Source organism: Notechis scutatus, chromosome 1, assembly GCF_049901735.1.
Source record: "Notechis scutatus isolate UNSWTSFEM ecotype Mainland chromosome 1, rNotScu1.2, whole genome shotgun sequence".
In the NCBI taxonomy this organism is placed as follows: domain Eukaryota; kingdom Metazoa; phylum Chordata; class Lepidosauria; order Squamata; family Elapidae; genus Notechis; species Notechis scutatus.
Window position 1 is genome coordinate 287,585,045 of NC_142009.1, and position 19,535 is coordinate 287,604,579.

Below are 19,535 nucleotides of genomic sequence, written 5' to 3' on the forward strand. Positions count from 1 at the left end.
CCACTTGAAATAATATGTCAGCCTCAATTTCCCTTTATCATTGGGCTTCATGCATGCAAATACATACACACTAGGTGGAGTGTGCTACTTGCCTTTGCAAGGAGACTGTCTACACAAATTTAAAGTTGAGTAATGCCTAATAGCAGCATTGCTCTCCTTCTGGGACTACAGGAGTATACATGCTTTGCATGCAGAAAGTCAGAGTTGATCTCTGACCTGTGTTGGGTGGGGAACAGGGGATAAGAAAGGCTTTGGTCTGAGAGCCACTGCCAGTCAGAAAAAAAAAATAGAGCTCAGTGAAAAACAGACTGATCTAAGAGAAAGCAGCTTCCTATTACTGGGAAAGAGTACACTGGCAAAGGCAAGATTTGTGTATTTATTATGAACTACTCAATACCTCCTTTAGAGGTTTGTCCCAGAACAACTCAGGAAAAGGTCCAGCTCACTCTAAAAAATACTCCAATCTTATTTGATGTCTGCAGTCAGAGAGATTCAGAAAAATTAAGGTTTGCTCTATCATAGCCAACAACCAAAACACTGTAATGCCTTTTGTTGTTGTTGCTAATTATGACATTAGAGTAAAATTTTAGTATAAGCTAGCTCTTTATAAAGCATCAGATTTCTTAAAAATCAGGTCATCAGGGGAATAAATGGTGAAACGAAGTTTCTGCCTCACACTGTAAGATTTCCTGAACCCTAAGACACTGTGACTAATAGTTGTCTATCACAAATCTTTGAATTTGTCTTAATGAATAATTAAGGAGACAATACACAAGTGAAAAGTTGTGATTTGTAAGTCAGGTTGCAATCCAAATATCCATGTTTACCTTGAAATTATCCTTATGATATATAGCAGGACTTCTGAATTAAGATGACAGCATTTAAATTTTACTCTGATTTCTTTTCTTTTCTTTTCTTTCTTTCTTTCTTTCTTTCTTTCTTTCTTTCTTTCTTTCTTTCTTTCTTTCTTTCTTTCTTTCTTTCTTTCTTTCCTTCCTTCCTTCCTTCCTTCCTTCCTTCCTTCCTTCCTTCCTTCCTTCCTTCCTTATTTTAATAGGGGTAATTTGCTCTAAATATTAAGGTGCTGTAATCTTCTAATATTTATATTTTAAAATATTGTTATCTAATGAATAGTTTTTTGTAGCTATTTTCTGTAAATTTAATCACTTTTCAACTTTATGTTTACTAGGTATTCTAATGTAACTTGTTACTCATTTCTACATGTGACTGAAGGGTGCTTGACACCTTTTAGTAATGCCATTATATACTGCAATTGTTTTTATGATTTATTAGAATATTGATAGGATAATTTATTAGATCAGAACTTTGTAAGTACATGTTTATCCTTAAAGCAGCAATTAGATAAGTTCCAGTTCTGCATAGAGCAATATCATTGAGGGTGGGAGGGAATGCTGTATTCCCAGATCCCCTGATTGGTGTAATTGGAGTCTCTCCCTCTCCCTCCTTCCCTCCCCCTCTCTTTCTCTGTTGCTTTTTTTATTCATGATTGTTTTACTCTTTATATGTGTGTGGTTTGTTTTTACTATGTTGTACTTCACCCAGAGTGATAAGATTGGAGCAATTTACAAATATAGTAAATAAATAATCAGGGAAAAGCAAAGTGCTTGCTTAATTGTAAGTGGGGGTCTTCCAATAGCACACAGCCTGGCAAGATGCCATTGCATTCTGTTAAGGTTGTGCTGATTTCATAAGGTATGCATATTTCGTGCAGGATTATATTCAGAAAGTTGAATCTTTTTTTAAAAAAAAACCTTCCTTTTGTAGGCTTGAACTGTGAGCTGACTTTTTTTTTAATGCAAATCATCAATTTTGGGGTTCAGTTAAGGATACAGGTTTGGAAAGCTAGTTGCAGCTAAACTACATATTCTAATCAAATGAGTTTTGCTTTGGCGTCTAAATGATCTAATGAAAATGCAGCTTTTATTTGTCAGTCGATATACTGTATGCGTTGCATAAAAGATACATACAATTTTCAACATGAGAGCAGCAGCTGTTTTAATATTCATTACATAAATCTCAAGTTACCAACTTTTTAAAACTGATGGTAGTGATGCATTTATAATAGATTCTAGATGGAAAAAGAAATACTTACATTAATGTCTCCTCTTCTCGTGTCCCCTGCTTTTACCCCATAGGTGGAACTGACAGGCAGCAGTGTGTTTGACTATGTCCATCCTGGTGACCACGTGGAGATGGCTGAGCAGCTGGGCATGAAACTTCCCCCGGGACGAGGCCTTCTCTCACAGGGAACTGCCGAGGATGGAGCCAGCTCAGCATCTTCATCTTCTCACTCTGAGACCCCTGAGCCAGGTGGGAATTACAATCAGAATGAGTAGGTTGGTGGGCAGTACCTTAACCAAATAATTGAGCTCATGTTGCCGGTGTGAAAAGACGATGAATAGGTCTAATTGTATTTAACAATTCAGGGCAGCTTTTGGTTCCAAGCAGTAATTAAATAAGGAAGAGGTTTGGAAATAAAGAGACATTTTAATAAGTACAATAGCAAAGCTCTAATTTTGGTTGAACAATGCATACAGAAAGTACCAGTCGATGTAGTTTCTCTTTCAAAGACTCGGGTTTCGTATCTCATTTTCTTTTATTGTTGCAGGAATTAAAAGTAATGCATTTGTTTGTTATTCAGGAAAATCACTGAATAAGCTTTATGAATATGAGCTTTTGAAGAATGAAAAGTCTTGGGGACTTGTAGAGTTCTTAGTTCTTATTTTTTAACATCAGAAGGTACTTGAAAGATGTGAACAGATAAATTAAGGCTAAAAAGAAAACAGTAACGGCTACATTTTGAACTGCCTTTCCACCCTCAGTATTTAATTAGATCAATTGTATAGAGGAATGAACAGAGGTGACATTCCTCATTGGAATTCCTCCCAGGCCTCTTATAGACTTTGCATTCTGAATGTTCCCATTTTCATTGTGTTGTACTGATGATAATTTAAGTATTAGGGGAAAATCCATTTATAAATTAAACAAAATGACTTGATATCCATCAGTCCCCTAGTTCATCAAGCTGTTCAAACACGAGGAAGATTGGCTGGTCGGCCTGGGTCTTCCGAGAGCTCTGGTAATTAGATCTGCGAAGGATTTATTCTTTGCTGATTGGGGCTTTAAATTAATTGAAGTTCCACATTTGTGGTTTTGTCCTTTTTGTACTTTTTTAGAGGAGATATTTCATATTCTTGTGTGGTGGAGTGCTTGGCCAAGCAGCAGTAGTTTAAATGTTAATTTTTCTCATGAGAAGTTTAAGATTTTTAATGAAGTACAAAGTCTGATTTGAAGCCTTTTATTTGCTTACTTGGGAAATTATTTTTCTGCTATTTAAATATATTTGTATTGTACTTGATCTGTTGTTTTGAAGCAAGCTCACAAGACAAAAGTATTTTATTAGTGATCATTTTATGAAGAACAATAAACTAAAGTGTCTATGTTGAGTGTCACAACAACCAGCAAAACGATAGTGTATTTTTAAATGGAAGCCTTTCCAGATGGAAAACTGGAAATTTTGGGAGCAGGGGGATTATACAAGCAATAATTATGGGGATATAAGAACAGATAAAAACACATTTGTGTGATGCTTTCTTGATCCTTGGTGCTTTCTGAGCTGGGTTGTTTTCTTATAGACATTTTGTTACCCAAATTAGGTAACATCATCAATGATAGACTGATCATGTTACCTAGTTTGGATCATGAAACGTCTGCAAGAAAACAAGGAAACTCAGAACTTCAAGGATCCCTCATTTCAACCCTAAGCTACAAATATTCTGCTTTATTGATACAATTTTTTTTCTGTCATGTATCTTCAGAAGCAAGCCTGCTGAACTCATTGTTTCTGACTTTCAAGTAATTGGTGTAAGATTTTAAGCATATGAAGTATTTAAGATGCTAAACATTTAATTTGCCAAGCTACAGTATATAGAAGAAAATGCAATAGGTTATTCTTGGCTATTGTGATTTTTTTAACATTTTCTTTTTTCACTGTGATTTTCCTTTGAAAAACAAGATAAATCAGAGTAACTGGTTTTACTCTTCTGACTATGCTGATTTAGTAAGCTATGTGCATATTCAAAAAATACTGTGAATTGATATGATGGGGATTTTTCAAAGCATTTTGTAAGTTTAGCAGAGAGCTAAACATTTATTATCTTTGAGTGCAGCATCTTACTGCAATATAAATTCATCTTCATCAATACCAGGATCTAAGTTCAAGAGATATTTGCTCCAATCTTCATAATTTACATGGGTCCCATAAATTCTTTATGAGCAAGTGGGATTTAAATTTTGCATGGTCTTTTAGTGTGCTTCCTCTCCCCCCAAAATTCCACTTTCATAGGATTTCTCTTGTTGAATAGCACAACAGGATGTTGTTTCCTGTTACTAAACAGGTAAAGTTCTGGAAACAAGACAAATATAGTCTATAATATTGTGTGGGAATTGCATTCTGTAAACAAGGATTGGAAACTGCAGTCAAAGAGTTTCTAAAATGAAACAAACTTTAATGACGCTCCACAATTATCACACTACCTGAAATACAACTGCAATTATTGTAATTCTTGATAAAGATAGTATTAAAATGTTTCTTATAAATATGAAGGGCTCAAATTTTGCTCTAGTGGGGATTCTTCTGTTATCTCAACTATTTAACCTTTCATTCTATTTGCGATTCACATGATTTTATCTTCAGAAAATTATGTAACCCCAGCTCCCATGGATACCATGCTATTAAGTTAGTCTCCTGCCAAACCTTTTCAATTTATTTTTGATTGTCACAGTGTTAACCCATTCATCATTGCTATCAATTTTTTAAGCAAATTCCTTTTTATTTCCTCTCTCACTTTTCTTCAAACTCCCTGATTTCTTCATCCAGATATCATATTGGTTCATTCCATCTGGTTATATTCTAGAATTCCACAAACAAACAAATCCAATCCTCTTCTACTCTTTATGTTATGGATTTGGCATTTATGTATCTATTACTTTCCACTGATCTTGACGATTGTAGTGACACCATCACCTAACTCCAGTACCAGTTTGGTCATTCAGTAATAGCTCTCATCAAATTTTCTTGGGACAACCTCAAAGTGAATTTAATTCTGTAACTATCTTTATGACATCTTTGAATCTATTTATCTAAAATACAAAGATTAAATATCTTTGAAACTAAATCTGAAAATGCAAAGCATGTCTCCTAGAATCACTTTTTCAAATAATTTTCTTTTCTTTCTTTTCTTTCTTTCTTTCTTTCTTTCTTTCTTTCTTTCTTTCTTTCTTTCTTTCTTTCTTTCTTCCTTCCTTCCTTCCTTCCTTCCTTCCTTCCTTCCTTCCTTCCTTCCTTTCTCTCATCATATATCTCTTTAAAACTTAATGAATACTGTGAATATTGTGCTCCTTATATACATTCTTGAGAAGGATTCTCATTTTATGTTGCATTCACAAAGAACAAAGTAGGATGCTAGATTTAGCTAAATACTTTTCACCAATACAAATACCTGATACAAATTGCAAAAAAAGTTGTCATCTTTTTTAAAAGCTTCTTACATCACTAAAGAACCCCTAACTAGAATTTCTTATCTTAATAGCACAAAAATATGTTTTTGAAGTTTGCTGTTCAGTGCATTATCATCTCTTTAACTGTTTAATTGTCTCTGTTAGAGACAGTGCTTAAAAATGTGCGTATAATTTGAGAAGATGGGAGAAAGGATATCATCATATTATTATGAAAATGAAACAACTACTAGGTATGGAATTTTTCTGAAGGCTTGATGTGTTCAGTGTACCATTACTAAATGACTGAAATCTAAATAACATTTGGCATTATAATAGAAGGAAGTAAGTGACTAAGCTAACCTAAGAAGCAGTGGTACGGCACTATAATAAGAAGTATGTTTCTTCAAGCAGACAATTCTCTGATTGTCTTGTTTTAAATCATCTGGGAGACACCCAAAAGAGGCTTTACCAAAAAGAAAAAAATGTGGTAGACATAAAATGAAAAAACCTAAAACCATGCTGAGATGGGGTTTCAATTGGGTGAAGACCGAGGCATGCAAATAACTTTACTTACAGAAAGTATTATTGGTCTGAGGCATGTAATTTCTAGTCTGTACTTGAAATATCAGCCTCCATATCATCAAGTAATTTTTTATCGAATAAACAGGTTTTCTTTTAATCTAAAAACTGAACAGCACAAAAGATTGCCTATTTAGTGCACAATATTTGAACATTCCAATGTAGAATCTCTCCAGCAGATTCCCCGGATAATTTAAGCTTGGAACCTCTGGACCATTCGGACTGAATGGTTAATTTACTTTCCGCATATCTGCTTGTGTCTTTTCATTACTTTTAATGGTTCTGCCGGCTTGGGATTATGATTGCTGTACTCTCCTTCTAATAAATTCATTGTAACTGTTGTTAAGTGCTCAGTAAATGAAAAACCAGCCATTTTCAAAAGCACTGAATTAAAAAAAAATAGAAAACCTATGTCATATTACTTAGGAATAGGCACAGCAGTTGAAATTTTTTTAATGCAGCATTTTTATTTGTATATAATTAAATTACTAATATATATATATATATACACACACACACACACACACACACATGCACATATGTATGTATGTAGATAAAATATATCTACAGTTTGTAGAACTGTAGATGAGTATGCTTTTTATCAGGAATGTTATATTTCATCTGTGTCTGAACTGAATTAAGACAAGGGATTATTGGAATTTATCAAAAGGGTCAGAACTTCTAAAACTAGAAATTAACATTACCTACCTTGCAAAATATATCAGAGAATACATAATTGAAGACTAATTTTACTATCATATTAATGTCATGGAAGCGTTCCATATAGTCTACAGCACTTTTCTGAAGCTCTTTGAGGAAAAGCCAGGAAATATGCATAGCAAATGTGGATCTCATAGGGAATAACTAAGGCCCAAGTTAATCCAAAATGTCAAAAACATAATTAGCTGTTTGGTGAGAAAATACTAATGCTGATGTGACTGACTGATTGTATTTCTATTCATGCAAGAATATAAAGATACAGCACAGTTAAACAAATAATAAGCATATCTAATGCCTATAGAGGAGCGTGCCTCATTGCAGAAGATCTCAAACTCATATCATCATGAGGGTTATATGAGGACTAGTTCATTAGACCAATGGCTGGATCCCAACCTTTTTTTCCATAACAGATGCAGATGTCTCTAGTGAGTCAAACATAGAAAAAATGAAGAGTACCACATTATAGCAATAGCAGTAGCACTTAGTAGTGCTTTACAGCCCTCTCTAAGCAGTTAGCAGAGTCAGCCTATTGCCCCCAACAATCTGGGTCCTCGTTTTACCCACCTCCGAAGGATGGAAGTCTGAGTCAACCTTGATCCGCTCAGAATCAAACTCCTAGAGTGAGCAGTGAGTTAGCTTGCAGTACTGCATTCTAACCACTACATCACCACTGCTCTCTATGCTCTATTATGCCATTAAATGCAAACTTATTTAGTATAAATTTACTATGAAACAGGGCTACTATGAAACAGGGCTTTCACCATTTGTCAGCCTTTTACAGGCAGCATTTTTCATTAACCAGAACACTAATATTTGGTTTGGTTTTGTTGCTGAATACCAATATAAAATCCTTGAACTTTAATCATCTGAAACTTGGCAGGATTTAACTCCTCAGAAGAGGCAACTACGCCTGAAAATTATTCCCAATTCTGCCAAGAAAGAAAAATGATACAGCATTGACAATTTGCAAAGGAAAAAATGTTTTGTCTTTAATTTGGCATGTGTCACCTTCTCATAAAAGGTTATAATGCCTGCAAATTTAACTCATTTTCAAATTAACATGAATCAAAAGCAAGCTAAAATGATTAAATAAATACATTCTGTCACATAGAAAAAATGCAATTGCCAATTGTTTTCCAGTTAATGATTCATGGGGAATATGGAGGCTTGGGGTTTCTCTTCAGTTCTGAAATATCAACCCAAGCCTCACCTAAATTGTAGGGCCATCATCAAAAGTGGCCAGCCTGAGGGCAAAAACTGGAATTATGAGCCTGATTGGGGATGAAAAGGCAGAATTTGGTGCCCTTAATGCAGGGGTCCCAACCACCGGTCCGGGGACGTGCCGTCCGCGGAACAAGTCCTACCGGGCCGCTGGTTGCTGGGCGCCGCCATCTTTTTTGATGAAAAAGTGCTTCGGTGAGCTTTTCCGGTAGAAAGCCATTTCTACCCGGAAAAGCTCACGAAAATCTGGCGCCACCATCTTTTTGATGAAAAAGTGCTTCCGGTGAAGTCACCGGAAGCACTTTTTCATCAAAAAGATGGCGGCGCCAGCTGATGCGGGCACTGCGCGGCGCCCAGTTGATGCCGGTACCGGGCCGCGCATAAAAAAGGTTGGGGATCACTGCCTTTCCATGGAAGGAAATAGACTAATGCTTTTCAAATGTTGCAACTTGAAGATGTGTGGACTTCAACTCCCAGAATTCTGTAGTTGCCAAATTGGAAAAACACTGGAAAAGACCACCCTTATACCTCCATCCAAATACAGCTTTTGTAGGTGATGAACAGGCCTGGATAAAGAAATCTTCAGAGAATATAGCAATTTCTTCACCACATATCTGTGGATTCTCAATCCTCCAGGTCATAATTGTCCCAAATATGTTTTTTTCAAGAGGCAACTAGACTGTCTGGTTTTTCTGAAGAAGCTTCTTCGATGAGAATCAAAACGTCTTCAAAGAAAAACAAAAGTCCAGTTGCCTCTTGAAAAAGCACCTTTGGGATTTCTTCACCACAACTTCAAACAGCACAGAGCAGCTTCCATAGGCTGCAGCAGGCAACCTCTTTCATTCATCCTGCTCTGGGCAGGGATGTTTTGCTCTCCTTGCTACTGGAACATGCTTTCGTCCTGTCAACCTGAACCAAAGTTCACCTAACTCTCCCTGCTGCCCTCCTGTTGGCTGGGGTGGATGAGGAGAAGCTATTGAAAAGGAGAAAGTCACTGGTAGTGAGCAGGGACTACCACCTGACTTGCCTGCTGCCAGTTGATTTTAAACTCTGTCCCAGAACATCCTTCTACTTGCAGATTCTCAAGGCCATCATTCAAGACATCTTTGCATTCTTAGCTACTAGGAGGGGTCTAGGAGAATGATGGGAAAGGAGAGTAGAAGTGGGAATCAGTAGTATTGCAGCATCTTTAAGCAAAGCCCAGCAAACTTCATGAAGTGGGAAGCATGTATAACACTATCCCTGCCCTAGTAGCAGATACAAGGATGCATTCTTGGTGTGGTCTACTTTGACTGAGCCAGCAGATTGTTGACAAGCACTATCCTGAGCTATGACAATGCCTTGATGCAGAATGCACAAAATTGCTTGGAGGACTTACTAGAGGCCACAAGTCTACCAGATTGTTCAGAGGGCAATGAGGGAAATGAACTTAGAGTTGGTATCTTGATAGAATGAGCACTGAAAAAGACATGGCCCACTGCTTCTGTTTCCTCCATTCCACATGAGCAAATATGCTCCCCAGAGGGAATATTTTGATACCTTCACATAGAATGCTGCTTCAATTTCACAAAATAACTGATGGGCTTGAAACATTTTTAAAACCCTTCCAGAAGTTTTATATGGGACAAGACGCTTAAATCTAGTTGTTCACTAATGCAAAAAATCTGATGTGTAAGAACTGGGTCATATTCCTCTTACCCCTCACATTATCTTACAATAATTCTTGATATTCATGAATTTTCTATTTTTTTCCTGTGAAATCGGTTTTTGGATGTGCTTCTTTAATGAGTCTGAAAGTTATCAAATAGAATATGGGGCACCAGTTCTTTCAGACAAAATGCTACAATTTTAACCAAAAATGCAAAGCCAAAAGTAAACTTCAGCTTCAACCTGTGGACCACAAACTGCATTGATTGCCAGTTTGCTTCTAGGCTCAATTCAAGTGCTAGTTTTGACCTTTAACACCTTATATGGCATGGGGCCTGCAATCTAAACTAAAAAAATGGATTTCCATTCATCAGAGATGTTTTAATAGTGGACAATCTCTAAGGTCCCTTCAATCTCTGTGTTATACGATTCTATTATTTAGTTGGGCTGTGTAGATCTTTAAAAGGATGCTTTGGGTTCTTGGAGACTCAAGTAAATCGCTCTCCCAGTACTATTTATCAATCCAATGCTTACAAGAATAAAGCAAACTTGAAGCATTGCTTTGTCCCTCTTCTGAGGCCTCTTCCACCAGCACATAATAACACAATAGAACAGACTGCAAATTAAAAAGTGTTATAATATAAGTAGCAGCTATACTGTAACCAATCTTCTGTCCAGGTATAGGTTAAGGGCTTTTTCCTCTGATAGCAATAACTTTTCAAATGGATGAATATGTCAACTGTGTGTCTCAGTTAAATATCACTGTCCCCAACAGGATAACTACTATAAGTCTGCTATAGGTAAATTGAGACTTGTATTGCAAGTAATCAACAATGTAATCAATTGGAGGAATTGCTCCAGAGCAGCAATAGGTTGACTCCTATCCAAAAGGATTATAACTTAACAGAAGGCAGTGGGGAAGTGCCCCAAATCAAAATACTATTCCATATAATATAATATGTATTAGGTCTTTTTAAACATTCTTGCTTAATCACAGGGCATTATTCTTTACCGTTTGGTAGAATATGGAATCAAATGTAACTGTGTTATTATAATCAGTATGAGACAACATCCTTCCATTTCTTAATGTAAATTTTGTGCTTGTGAACATTTCCAGATGGGAACAGCCCTGGGGATCTGAGTTGTTTATTTTTACAACATGCTACAAATTAGATGAAATCATGCAGATTTCCTCCTGATGTTCCCCCAAGTTCTTTCAGTGCTGAAGTACAAAAGTTGCATTACCCATTACAGGGGAAAAGTAGCTCTAGCTCCCTTCAAATTGTAGATTTTTCTCATTAAACTCAAGAACCAAACTTTTTCATTTCATTCTATATAAACTTAACGAACATGTATTTTCATATACAGTGAATATGTTGACAAATACCAGCTATTAATCTGACTCATATCTAATCAATATAATACTTTAGATACACAGCATACCATATATAAATTATGGTTGATGGAAAAACTATTGCTCTAAGTACAGGTTAGATTTAATGAAATCATCTTTTCCATCAAAATAAGGAATTTTTAAAGGAATTTATTAGAAGAAGGCATCTCTGTTACTATGATTAAGGAAGGAAAGATCAAAACTGAGGCTTAAAAATAAACAAACAAAATTATTTAATGCACATTGCCATTTTTCTACAAATTCTTAAAGAATTTGCACAGATCAATCTAGAATCCCAACATTTCATAAACATGATTTTTGTTTTAAATTGTTTTTAAGAATTGAGACATTATGTGGCTTTTTGCTAGCTTATTCTCAAGTGTCAGAAACAAATGACTTAAGTGTCCTACAAGACAAATGTTCTTTAATCACCTAATGCACTAATCTATACTTTACCCAAGTCCTAAATTAAGTATCCTGCAAAAATATAACTTAATCAAGAAACAACCATCAATCACATATGAGTTTGATGAACAGATTTGAGAAACTATTGACTGGCAGACTGTTGTCAGTATTGAAGAAGTTGCATCCCTCTTTAAAAAATAGCAGGTTTCAGCTGTGCGCTGGTAATAGAATTTTAAAGGAAGATATACAATGATCTCATATTTTTATTGAAATTATTTCCTCCCCATTTGCTCCAGCTCATCAAGGGTAACATAAAAATGCAGATCAGGCAAAAACATAATCCTCAATTTGGATCCAGCAGTTTTTATTCTAATATGTTTTTCTGGAAATATTAAAATTTATTATGGTTTAGTTTCCATTAAAGTTTAATGATGATGTGTGTAGTGAAGCCTATATTGTGTCTTCGCTTTAATTTTGTTTGGTTATTGAGTTCATCATCTGCTCAGGAATTTCACATCCACAGAAAGCAGTGCCCTGGTCCACAACAACAAAGAAACAGCAAAGATGGCATGCACAGATAGGTCTGACCTCTGCTGGATCACTAAAGAAAGTCTTTCTATATAAAATCAAAAACTAAGTGGTAGCTATGGTTGGATTTTAGATTATAATTATTGAATCTCAGATTGCAAATGAGAGTTATGCTAATATCCTATTCTCTTTCCCTTCCCTTCCCAAATATTTGACTAACTAATATTGTCCTTCTCCCATTTGGTTCCTTACAGAATACAAAACAATAGATTGGGACATACACAAGAAACCCAGAGCGCCCAGTGATATCACATCCTATATATTCTTATTATATATATTACTTTTAAGAGAAAACAGGAGACTCAGGCCTGCTATTTATAGTAGTAACCACATACTGTATATAATGTTCAGTCTTTCTGGAATCTCAAGTGTTGCAGTGTAGAATGTTTTCGCCCAATTCTGTATTAAGTATAAGTCATCTATTTAAGAGCTTTCAAAATGACTGGCAATTCTATTCTGATTTCCAAAAAAGTTGTTTACTGCTTTGGTTAGGTAATGGATTTACTAATCCATCAGAGCCTGCTAAAATGATCAATTCTTCAGTTCTGGACAACCATGGAATATTCTAGAATGTCACAGTGTATCAGTTTCTTTAATGTACAATGTTAGGATCCTCTATGGTTTTTTTATGGCTCAAAATTGTCTCTTGTTTGTAGAACAAGCTGATGTATATCTGAAGCTTCATGTCATTATACAGAAATGTTTTATTACATATGAATTACAGAAAAATCTCACATAATGTAGAATCAACCATTTGTTTTTTATTAAGCTACCACTGTCCCACTATGCCCACCCTCAACAAAGGACTAAGAGCATTCTCACAGCTATGATTTCTTTTCCTAGGTTTCCTCTAATATAAGCAGAGAAAAAATACATTAGTAAACCCACTGGGATTTTTTTTTTCTCATGGCTTTAAAGTTCTGAGGAAGAGATAAGAGCCAACAGCAAATAACTGGATTTAGAATAAACTCAAAAATTATCACACAGGCCTTTCCTCTGCCACAATTTGTCAAATCTGCTGATAGGAAACAAATTCTATTCATAAAGATTTTATTTGAGGGGGGGCTCTCTTGTGACTTGGTAGCAATTCAATTATAGTTTTGTGAGATAGTGAGCCCGGAGTGGGAATCCAGACTGACAAGAAATATGACAGGACAGTTACAGAGTGTTTATGCAATTAAACTTTCACTGACAATACCTGCAGAATGATGAATGCATGGGCGGAGGTATTTGTGCACAAGCAATGCCCCACAAGTATTACACATTTTTCATTATTATACAACTGTTCAGCCCTTGCAAGAATAGCCTGGAGTGTCTTGGAAAAGTGTTCCCTTTTTCAGCATGTTAACCAAATGTTTTCTTTTCCTTCTTTTCCCTTTTTTTTCCAGTGGGTTTTAATGTGCCAGGTGATAAAAGAACATCTATTTTAGTGAAATGTTTCTAGAAGATTAAGATTTAGCATGAGTTTGACACATATTAATTTTGAATTCTTAAACAGGCTTTATTCTTTTTCTACCTGAAACTTTATATCATTTCCAAACTGAATGGATATTGCATAATTAAACTGAAAGGTTATTCATTTTATGCATATAAGTGCAAAGGGCATCATAAATGTTGGGTTCTACTGATTGTAGATTAAGAAAGAAAGGAGAAACTTAAGAAGCCTTTTGTAGTAAACCACAAAAGCTTATAGACTAGATTAATATGGTTAGTTAATCATCGCTATTATAGTGTGTCTGTCTTCCAGGGATATATAAAATCAGAAGGCTTATTTGAAAAGCGCTAAAAGATTATGCTGAGTTCTCCGAGATATTACAATCGTCATTTTCAATTTTCATGTGAAGTGGCTAGTTTGTTTTTGATTTTTTTTAAAAGCATACTTCTAAAGTGTATTGATCTGAATTAGTCTGTTCATTAAAAAAATGTTTTATGGAATTTAGTTAATTTATACCAGTCTTATCTTTCTTTTTTTCAAATGGGTGAAATTGTAGAGAGGGGAAAAAGTGCTATTGTAATGAGAATTCATATCATACAAACCTAATCTACACATGACTAATGCTTTGAGTTTATGTAGACAGCACATTAAATAATGGCTGTGACAAGAGCAATTAGAAATACGTGCTGGATCATATTCCTTAAACTTGAATAGCACTATTCAAAATACCTCAATTATTCCAACTTAGAAATCTGTTAAAATCATTTTGATTATATTGCAGTATTTGAATAAAACACTGAAGGTAGCTCATATTTTTGGTGGACATGTATTCAGGAATGCTTCTATACTCCAATCATTAAAGAAGCTTTGTTGTAAATGTATAGTGTTTTCTCAATAGATTGGCTTTCTTCCAGCTGCAGTCATAACAATTGAAAGCACTGGAAGGGGATGAATATCTTAATGTACACCCAAAATATATCCAATTAATTCAACAAGGTTTGATGTAGTTGGAAATGCAGGGTTCCCTACATGAATCATCAGCTGAATATGTGGAAGTGTTCATATGTAGAAGATTACTTATATGCACTGATCCTTCTTAATAGATTAGCTTAATTATTTTAGCTTCAGGTTGTAAATAATAGTGTTAAAACTAAATGCAAAAAGTGCAGTCATATATGCTGAACCATAGCTGAGCTATAGTTTTCAACTATTTAAAAGAGGCAAATTGTCATAGTTCAGAGTGTGCTGGGAAGTGATGCCTCTGTATTGTTGAGTACCCATATGTGAATAAATAATATGAACAGAAATATTGGTGGCGATTTCTCAACCCCAAGGTATATTTTGCAGTTCTTGTAGAACCAGAATGCTTTTTATATGGACAAAATATGCAGCCGCCCAGCCACTAACCTTGAACAAAAAAATAAGTAATAATGTATTTTAAAATGTATTTTTCTTAAAACTTTTTATTTTCCACAAAAAACTGATACCTTTCCACCTCAAAATTGTTTTCACATTACTTAAATGTTGGAAATTGCATGGCTTTTCTTTAAAAAAACCCCAGACCTAATCTTATTAATTCAAAGTGAATAACAAACAGGACTAAGACTTTTCCCAGGTTGTTACATTTATTCAACCTGCTTGTGTTTTGTTCTTCATCATAATTATTTCCAAGTCAAATCTGTGCTGATTTCCTTGTGGACTTACATACCTCTGACTAACTTAAAGAATTGAGCTGGGATAATTCACACTATTCCTTGGGGGTCATGTTCTCTGTTTTTTTCCAAGGACATTTTTATTACAAAGCTGATGAAATTTGCATATTAATTCATTTCTTTCAATTTTTTAAGACTAAATGTTGTCAACATGTATCAGTGCAAGGCTCTGACAGTGCTGATGAAATGGGTCAGTCAAGCTTGAACATTTAGAGTAATGCAGCCATCTGCAACCTCCAAACCCCTTGTGTAGTTTAGTGCTACCAATGCAACTTGATTAAAAAAAACTTTTATTCAATGAAAGATATTGAAACATTATCTATAAAATGATATGTGATATTGTTGCCATTTGTGAGAACAATATATGCTGTCATATATTTGATAATGGTTCTAAGTATCTCCTTGAGGAGGAAGTTAGTGAGCTTGTCAATCACAATTAAACTCTAGTAGGGAAAGTTAGATTCTTGGTAGTCTATAAACATAGATGTGCATTCACAGTGTAAAATAATACTTTTAACCTTGCCAAAACTTTGATGGTATTACACTGAGCTTAATGCCTTTTTGGGGGGTTTTCACCGTTTAAAGAGCAGTGTTGAATTATTAGAGTTAGTTCATCTCTCTATTAAAATACAACCCTATTTTGTTACTTGTATTTCGTCTACTTTCAAGATTCAGGATGGATTACAACTATAAAAGTAGTTGTATAATAATAATAATCAATTGAAGCAACAGTTAAAATTACATGCCTACTGTCTTCCTAATTCAAGTTAAAGCACCAAGGGCCCCAGAGAACCAGTTTTCAGAGCCCCATCTAAAGGATGGAGATGATTCCCATGAAGGGGATGGACAAGATGTTCCAGAGTGAGGTGGATGTTACCAGGATGGCAATACAGTTTGAATTATTGTTTTCAAATATATTATTTTTTTCAGTGTACCAAAGTTTCTGCTCTTGGTTTTGAGCTACTGATATCCTTACGCTATTATTGGTTTCTGTGTAAGCTGATTTTTCATTACATTAGTATTTCTTTAGAACTTTAATGTTTAATTTAATCAAATGAGGACAAAGTCAACATGCTTTGCATATAGCGCTACTGCTGATTTTCTGCACACTGCCACCTCCTGCATGGATGCAAATCAGCATAGCTTTGTTTGCAACAAAGAGATATTTCTAGTGATTAGGAATACAGGGTTTAAAACAATAATTGGCTACACTGATAGATTTAAATTAATCAATTAATTGTTGAATTAAAAATATTTTGATTTGCTTCCTGTTTTTTTCAGAACCAGAAAAAAACCCCAATGCTTTAAAGCTGCAATTTTCTATCAGCTGGGAGTAAGCCTCACTGAATTTTATAGTTTTAAATACTGATTACAAATAAAATCACATATACACATAACAAATAATTAATATTTCTTTCTCACAACCTTTACTAAGGTGTTGTGTAGTTTTGTTTTTTGTAAGGTTAGATCTATAAATTTTTATTTGTCTAAATACAGAAGTCAAAATACATTACTGGGTGGACTCCAGTGGCATTCTGACTTTAGATTAAGCCTTGTTCCTTACTGACTAAATAATTCCCCTTAATTCTGCAATTCTCCACAAATTCCAAAACTGTTACAAAGGTTGCCTCAGTCTTCGGTAAAAGATTTGAGGATGTAAGTGGAGAGTCCACAGGCAGAGAAAAGAACTAAAGTCCCTTTGCACTAATAAACGTCTGACAGCATGATATTAGATCCACTTATTATTTATGCTCATACACACATTCAATTGATGAATTAATCAATTAATCAAGAAAAATTCATATTATTAATCAGTTGACAGTCCTATTAATAATCTATGAGCCTAGTCATAGGGAAACAGTGTGTGGAGAAAAGATCACTCACTCATCAGTTCCTCAGTTAATATGTTTGAACAATTAAGCTAGGGAGTTTTCATGGATCCCACAACTATCTTTTGGTGCTATTTGTCTGTTATGCTCATTTGAACTTTCTGCAAGAGTTCAGAAAGCCCATGACAGTTCACCAATGACATTTGGTTTTGGTTTTGATCTCCTAGCAATAGAGCAAGTAGCTTTGAGCGTGACTATTCTTCTAGGTTAGTTGCATGCATAGAACATTTTAAAAATGTTGGACTGTTAAAAAAAAGAGTTAAGTATTTGACTATTAATTATTTTCATTTCATAATAACAAATATCTGGATTGCACCTACATTCACATATAAAAACAGAAGGAGAGCTGCACATATACAGAATATTGCATTGGAAAATCAAAATCTGGCTTTATATTGTAGACTTTGAAAATGTCAGTTATAAAATATTTAGACCAGGCAACACAGTCTTCGACTTTCGGTTATAAAATTTTAATTTCATGAGTTGCTAGCTGTCCAATTGTTCAATACTTGTAATACTACAAATCTATGTTTATCAGCTTCTAAACTTTAAACCAAATTAGTGATTCTGTTAAAATTAAATTACAATGACTTGTCACACACACATACATACTATAATTTGTTGTCTATTTCTGCATTTTTATTTTGAAAATAAAAAATAAAATAAAGTGGTCAAATGAAATACACAACTCACAACTATTTTTACATGAATCATATGCAGTTAACTGCCATATGCTATATTACAAAGACAATCAGAATCATTCAGCTCATCTGTGTACTCATTTTGACATCAGCCTTTCTGATTGTGTCTGTATATATTTCTAAAGAAAAATTCTGAAAACCCATATCTTTTGTAAGCATCCATTAAGAGCAGGAAAGCATTTGATGATTTTAATATATGCCTTAAAGTAGTCCTCGACTTAGGACTGTTCATTCAAGAACAGTCTAGATACACAAGAACAGTTTTTTCCCGAAAGCCATCACTCTGCTAAACAAATAATTCCCTCAACACTGTTCAACTATTTACAAAGTGTACACTACTATTACTGTTAATCTTCTCACCACTCCTTATCACCCCTCCCCTCCCACTTGACTGTTTCCTAGTATGATTTGATTCTTGATTGTACCCTATGACTATCATTAAGTGTTGTATGTTATGATTCTTGATTCTTAACGAATGTACCTTTTCTTTATGTATACTGAGAGTATTTACACCAAGACAAATTCCTTGTGTGTCCAATCACACTTGGCCAATAAAGTATTCTATTCTATTCTATTCTATTCTATTCTATTCTATTCTATTCTATTCATTCAATGACCATTTAAAATTACCAAGACACTGAACAAAAGCAATTACGATCCCTGCCTGAAATTATGACTGTTGCACTCCACCTGTAGTCACATGACAGAAAATTTTGGTGCTTGGCAGTGAATGTCTCCCCCATTTCAGCTCCCCTCCTGGCCCACCAATGTCCACAAAGCTGCTGCAGCCCTGAAGGCCTTAGCATGCTCCTTGACTATTTCTCCCCCTCCTGACTGGGCAGTCTGAGTCCCCTCTCTCTTTACCCCACCATGTCCAGGAGGCCTGGGCTTCCTCCCTGCACCACCACATCCTAATTTACTAGCTAGAAGGCTCACTAGCGAGCAATTGTTCTGCAGGGTAGAAAGGCTTTTTTTCTGGCCAGAAAGCTAGATTGTTGTGAAGGCTAGAAAGGCTCTTTCAGCAGCTGCAAAAAAAAAGACAAAAATAAGAAGACCCAATCTTGGTGGGACAGAGAGAGAGACCAGGCCTCTCAGCCTCTGGCAGGTTTCCATGCGCCTATGGACACTAGACCTTCCCACATGATAGCTTAACTATTGCAATTGGGAGAGCTGGGATTGTGGTAGTTGAGCAAAATGGTCATATGGGCATCTGACTTAATGACAGCTTTGTTCAACACTTAGATTCCAGGCCCAATTGTGGTTGTTAAGTCAAAGACTGTCTATATGCAGTATGAGGGGGTGAGGATATGTAGCCTTTTGTTCCAGAATTTTAAAAAATATCTTCAATTAATGATAAGGAACATAGCTTTATTATTCATGGAAGCAAAGTAAAAATTTCTGTCACGGGGTTTTCTCTTCCCGTCCTTAACTTCAGCAATATTGGAGCTTAAGAATGAGGAAATGTTAGACAATGCAGGAGGAAGAGAATAAGTTATAGATTTCTTTTTTAAAACAATATTTGTATAATCCATGCCTGTAGTCTAAAATATAAACAGTAAAAACTAAGAGGCAATGAAAAATATATTATAGTATGGACAGAATAAACGCAAAAGAAATTTATGAGCAAATGAAGAACCCCATAGAATTTGTCAGTCTATTAGAAATTTAAGTGGGCTACTTTCATAACAACTCAAATTGTAAAAGCTGAAATTGTAGTACTTTTAA

The 19,535-nt window shown here is 35.1% G+C and overlaps 1 protein-coding gene across 14 annotated transcripts in view; it reads left to right on the forward strand.

Annotated features, from left to right (window-relative positions):
* The window catches only part of NPAS3 (neuronal PAS domain protein 3), a 783,057-nt gene that overhangs the window by 679,486 nt on the left and 84,036 nt on the right, over positions 1–19,535 (forward strand). For all 14 annotated transcript variants that reach the window (XM_087951821.1, XM_087951807.1, XM_087951808.1 and 11 more), the window contains one exon: positions 2,157–2,331. In XM_087951821.1, the coding sequence (XP_087807947.1) occupies positions 2,157–2,331 (175 nt within the window). The remainder of the gene's footprint in view (positions 1–2,156; positions 2,332–19,535) is intronic.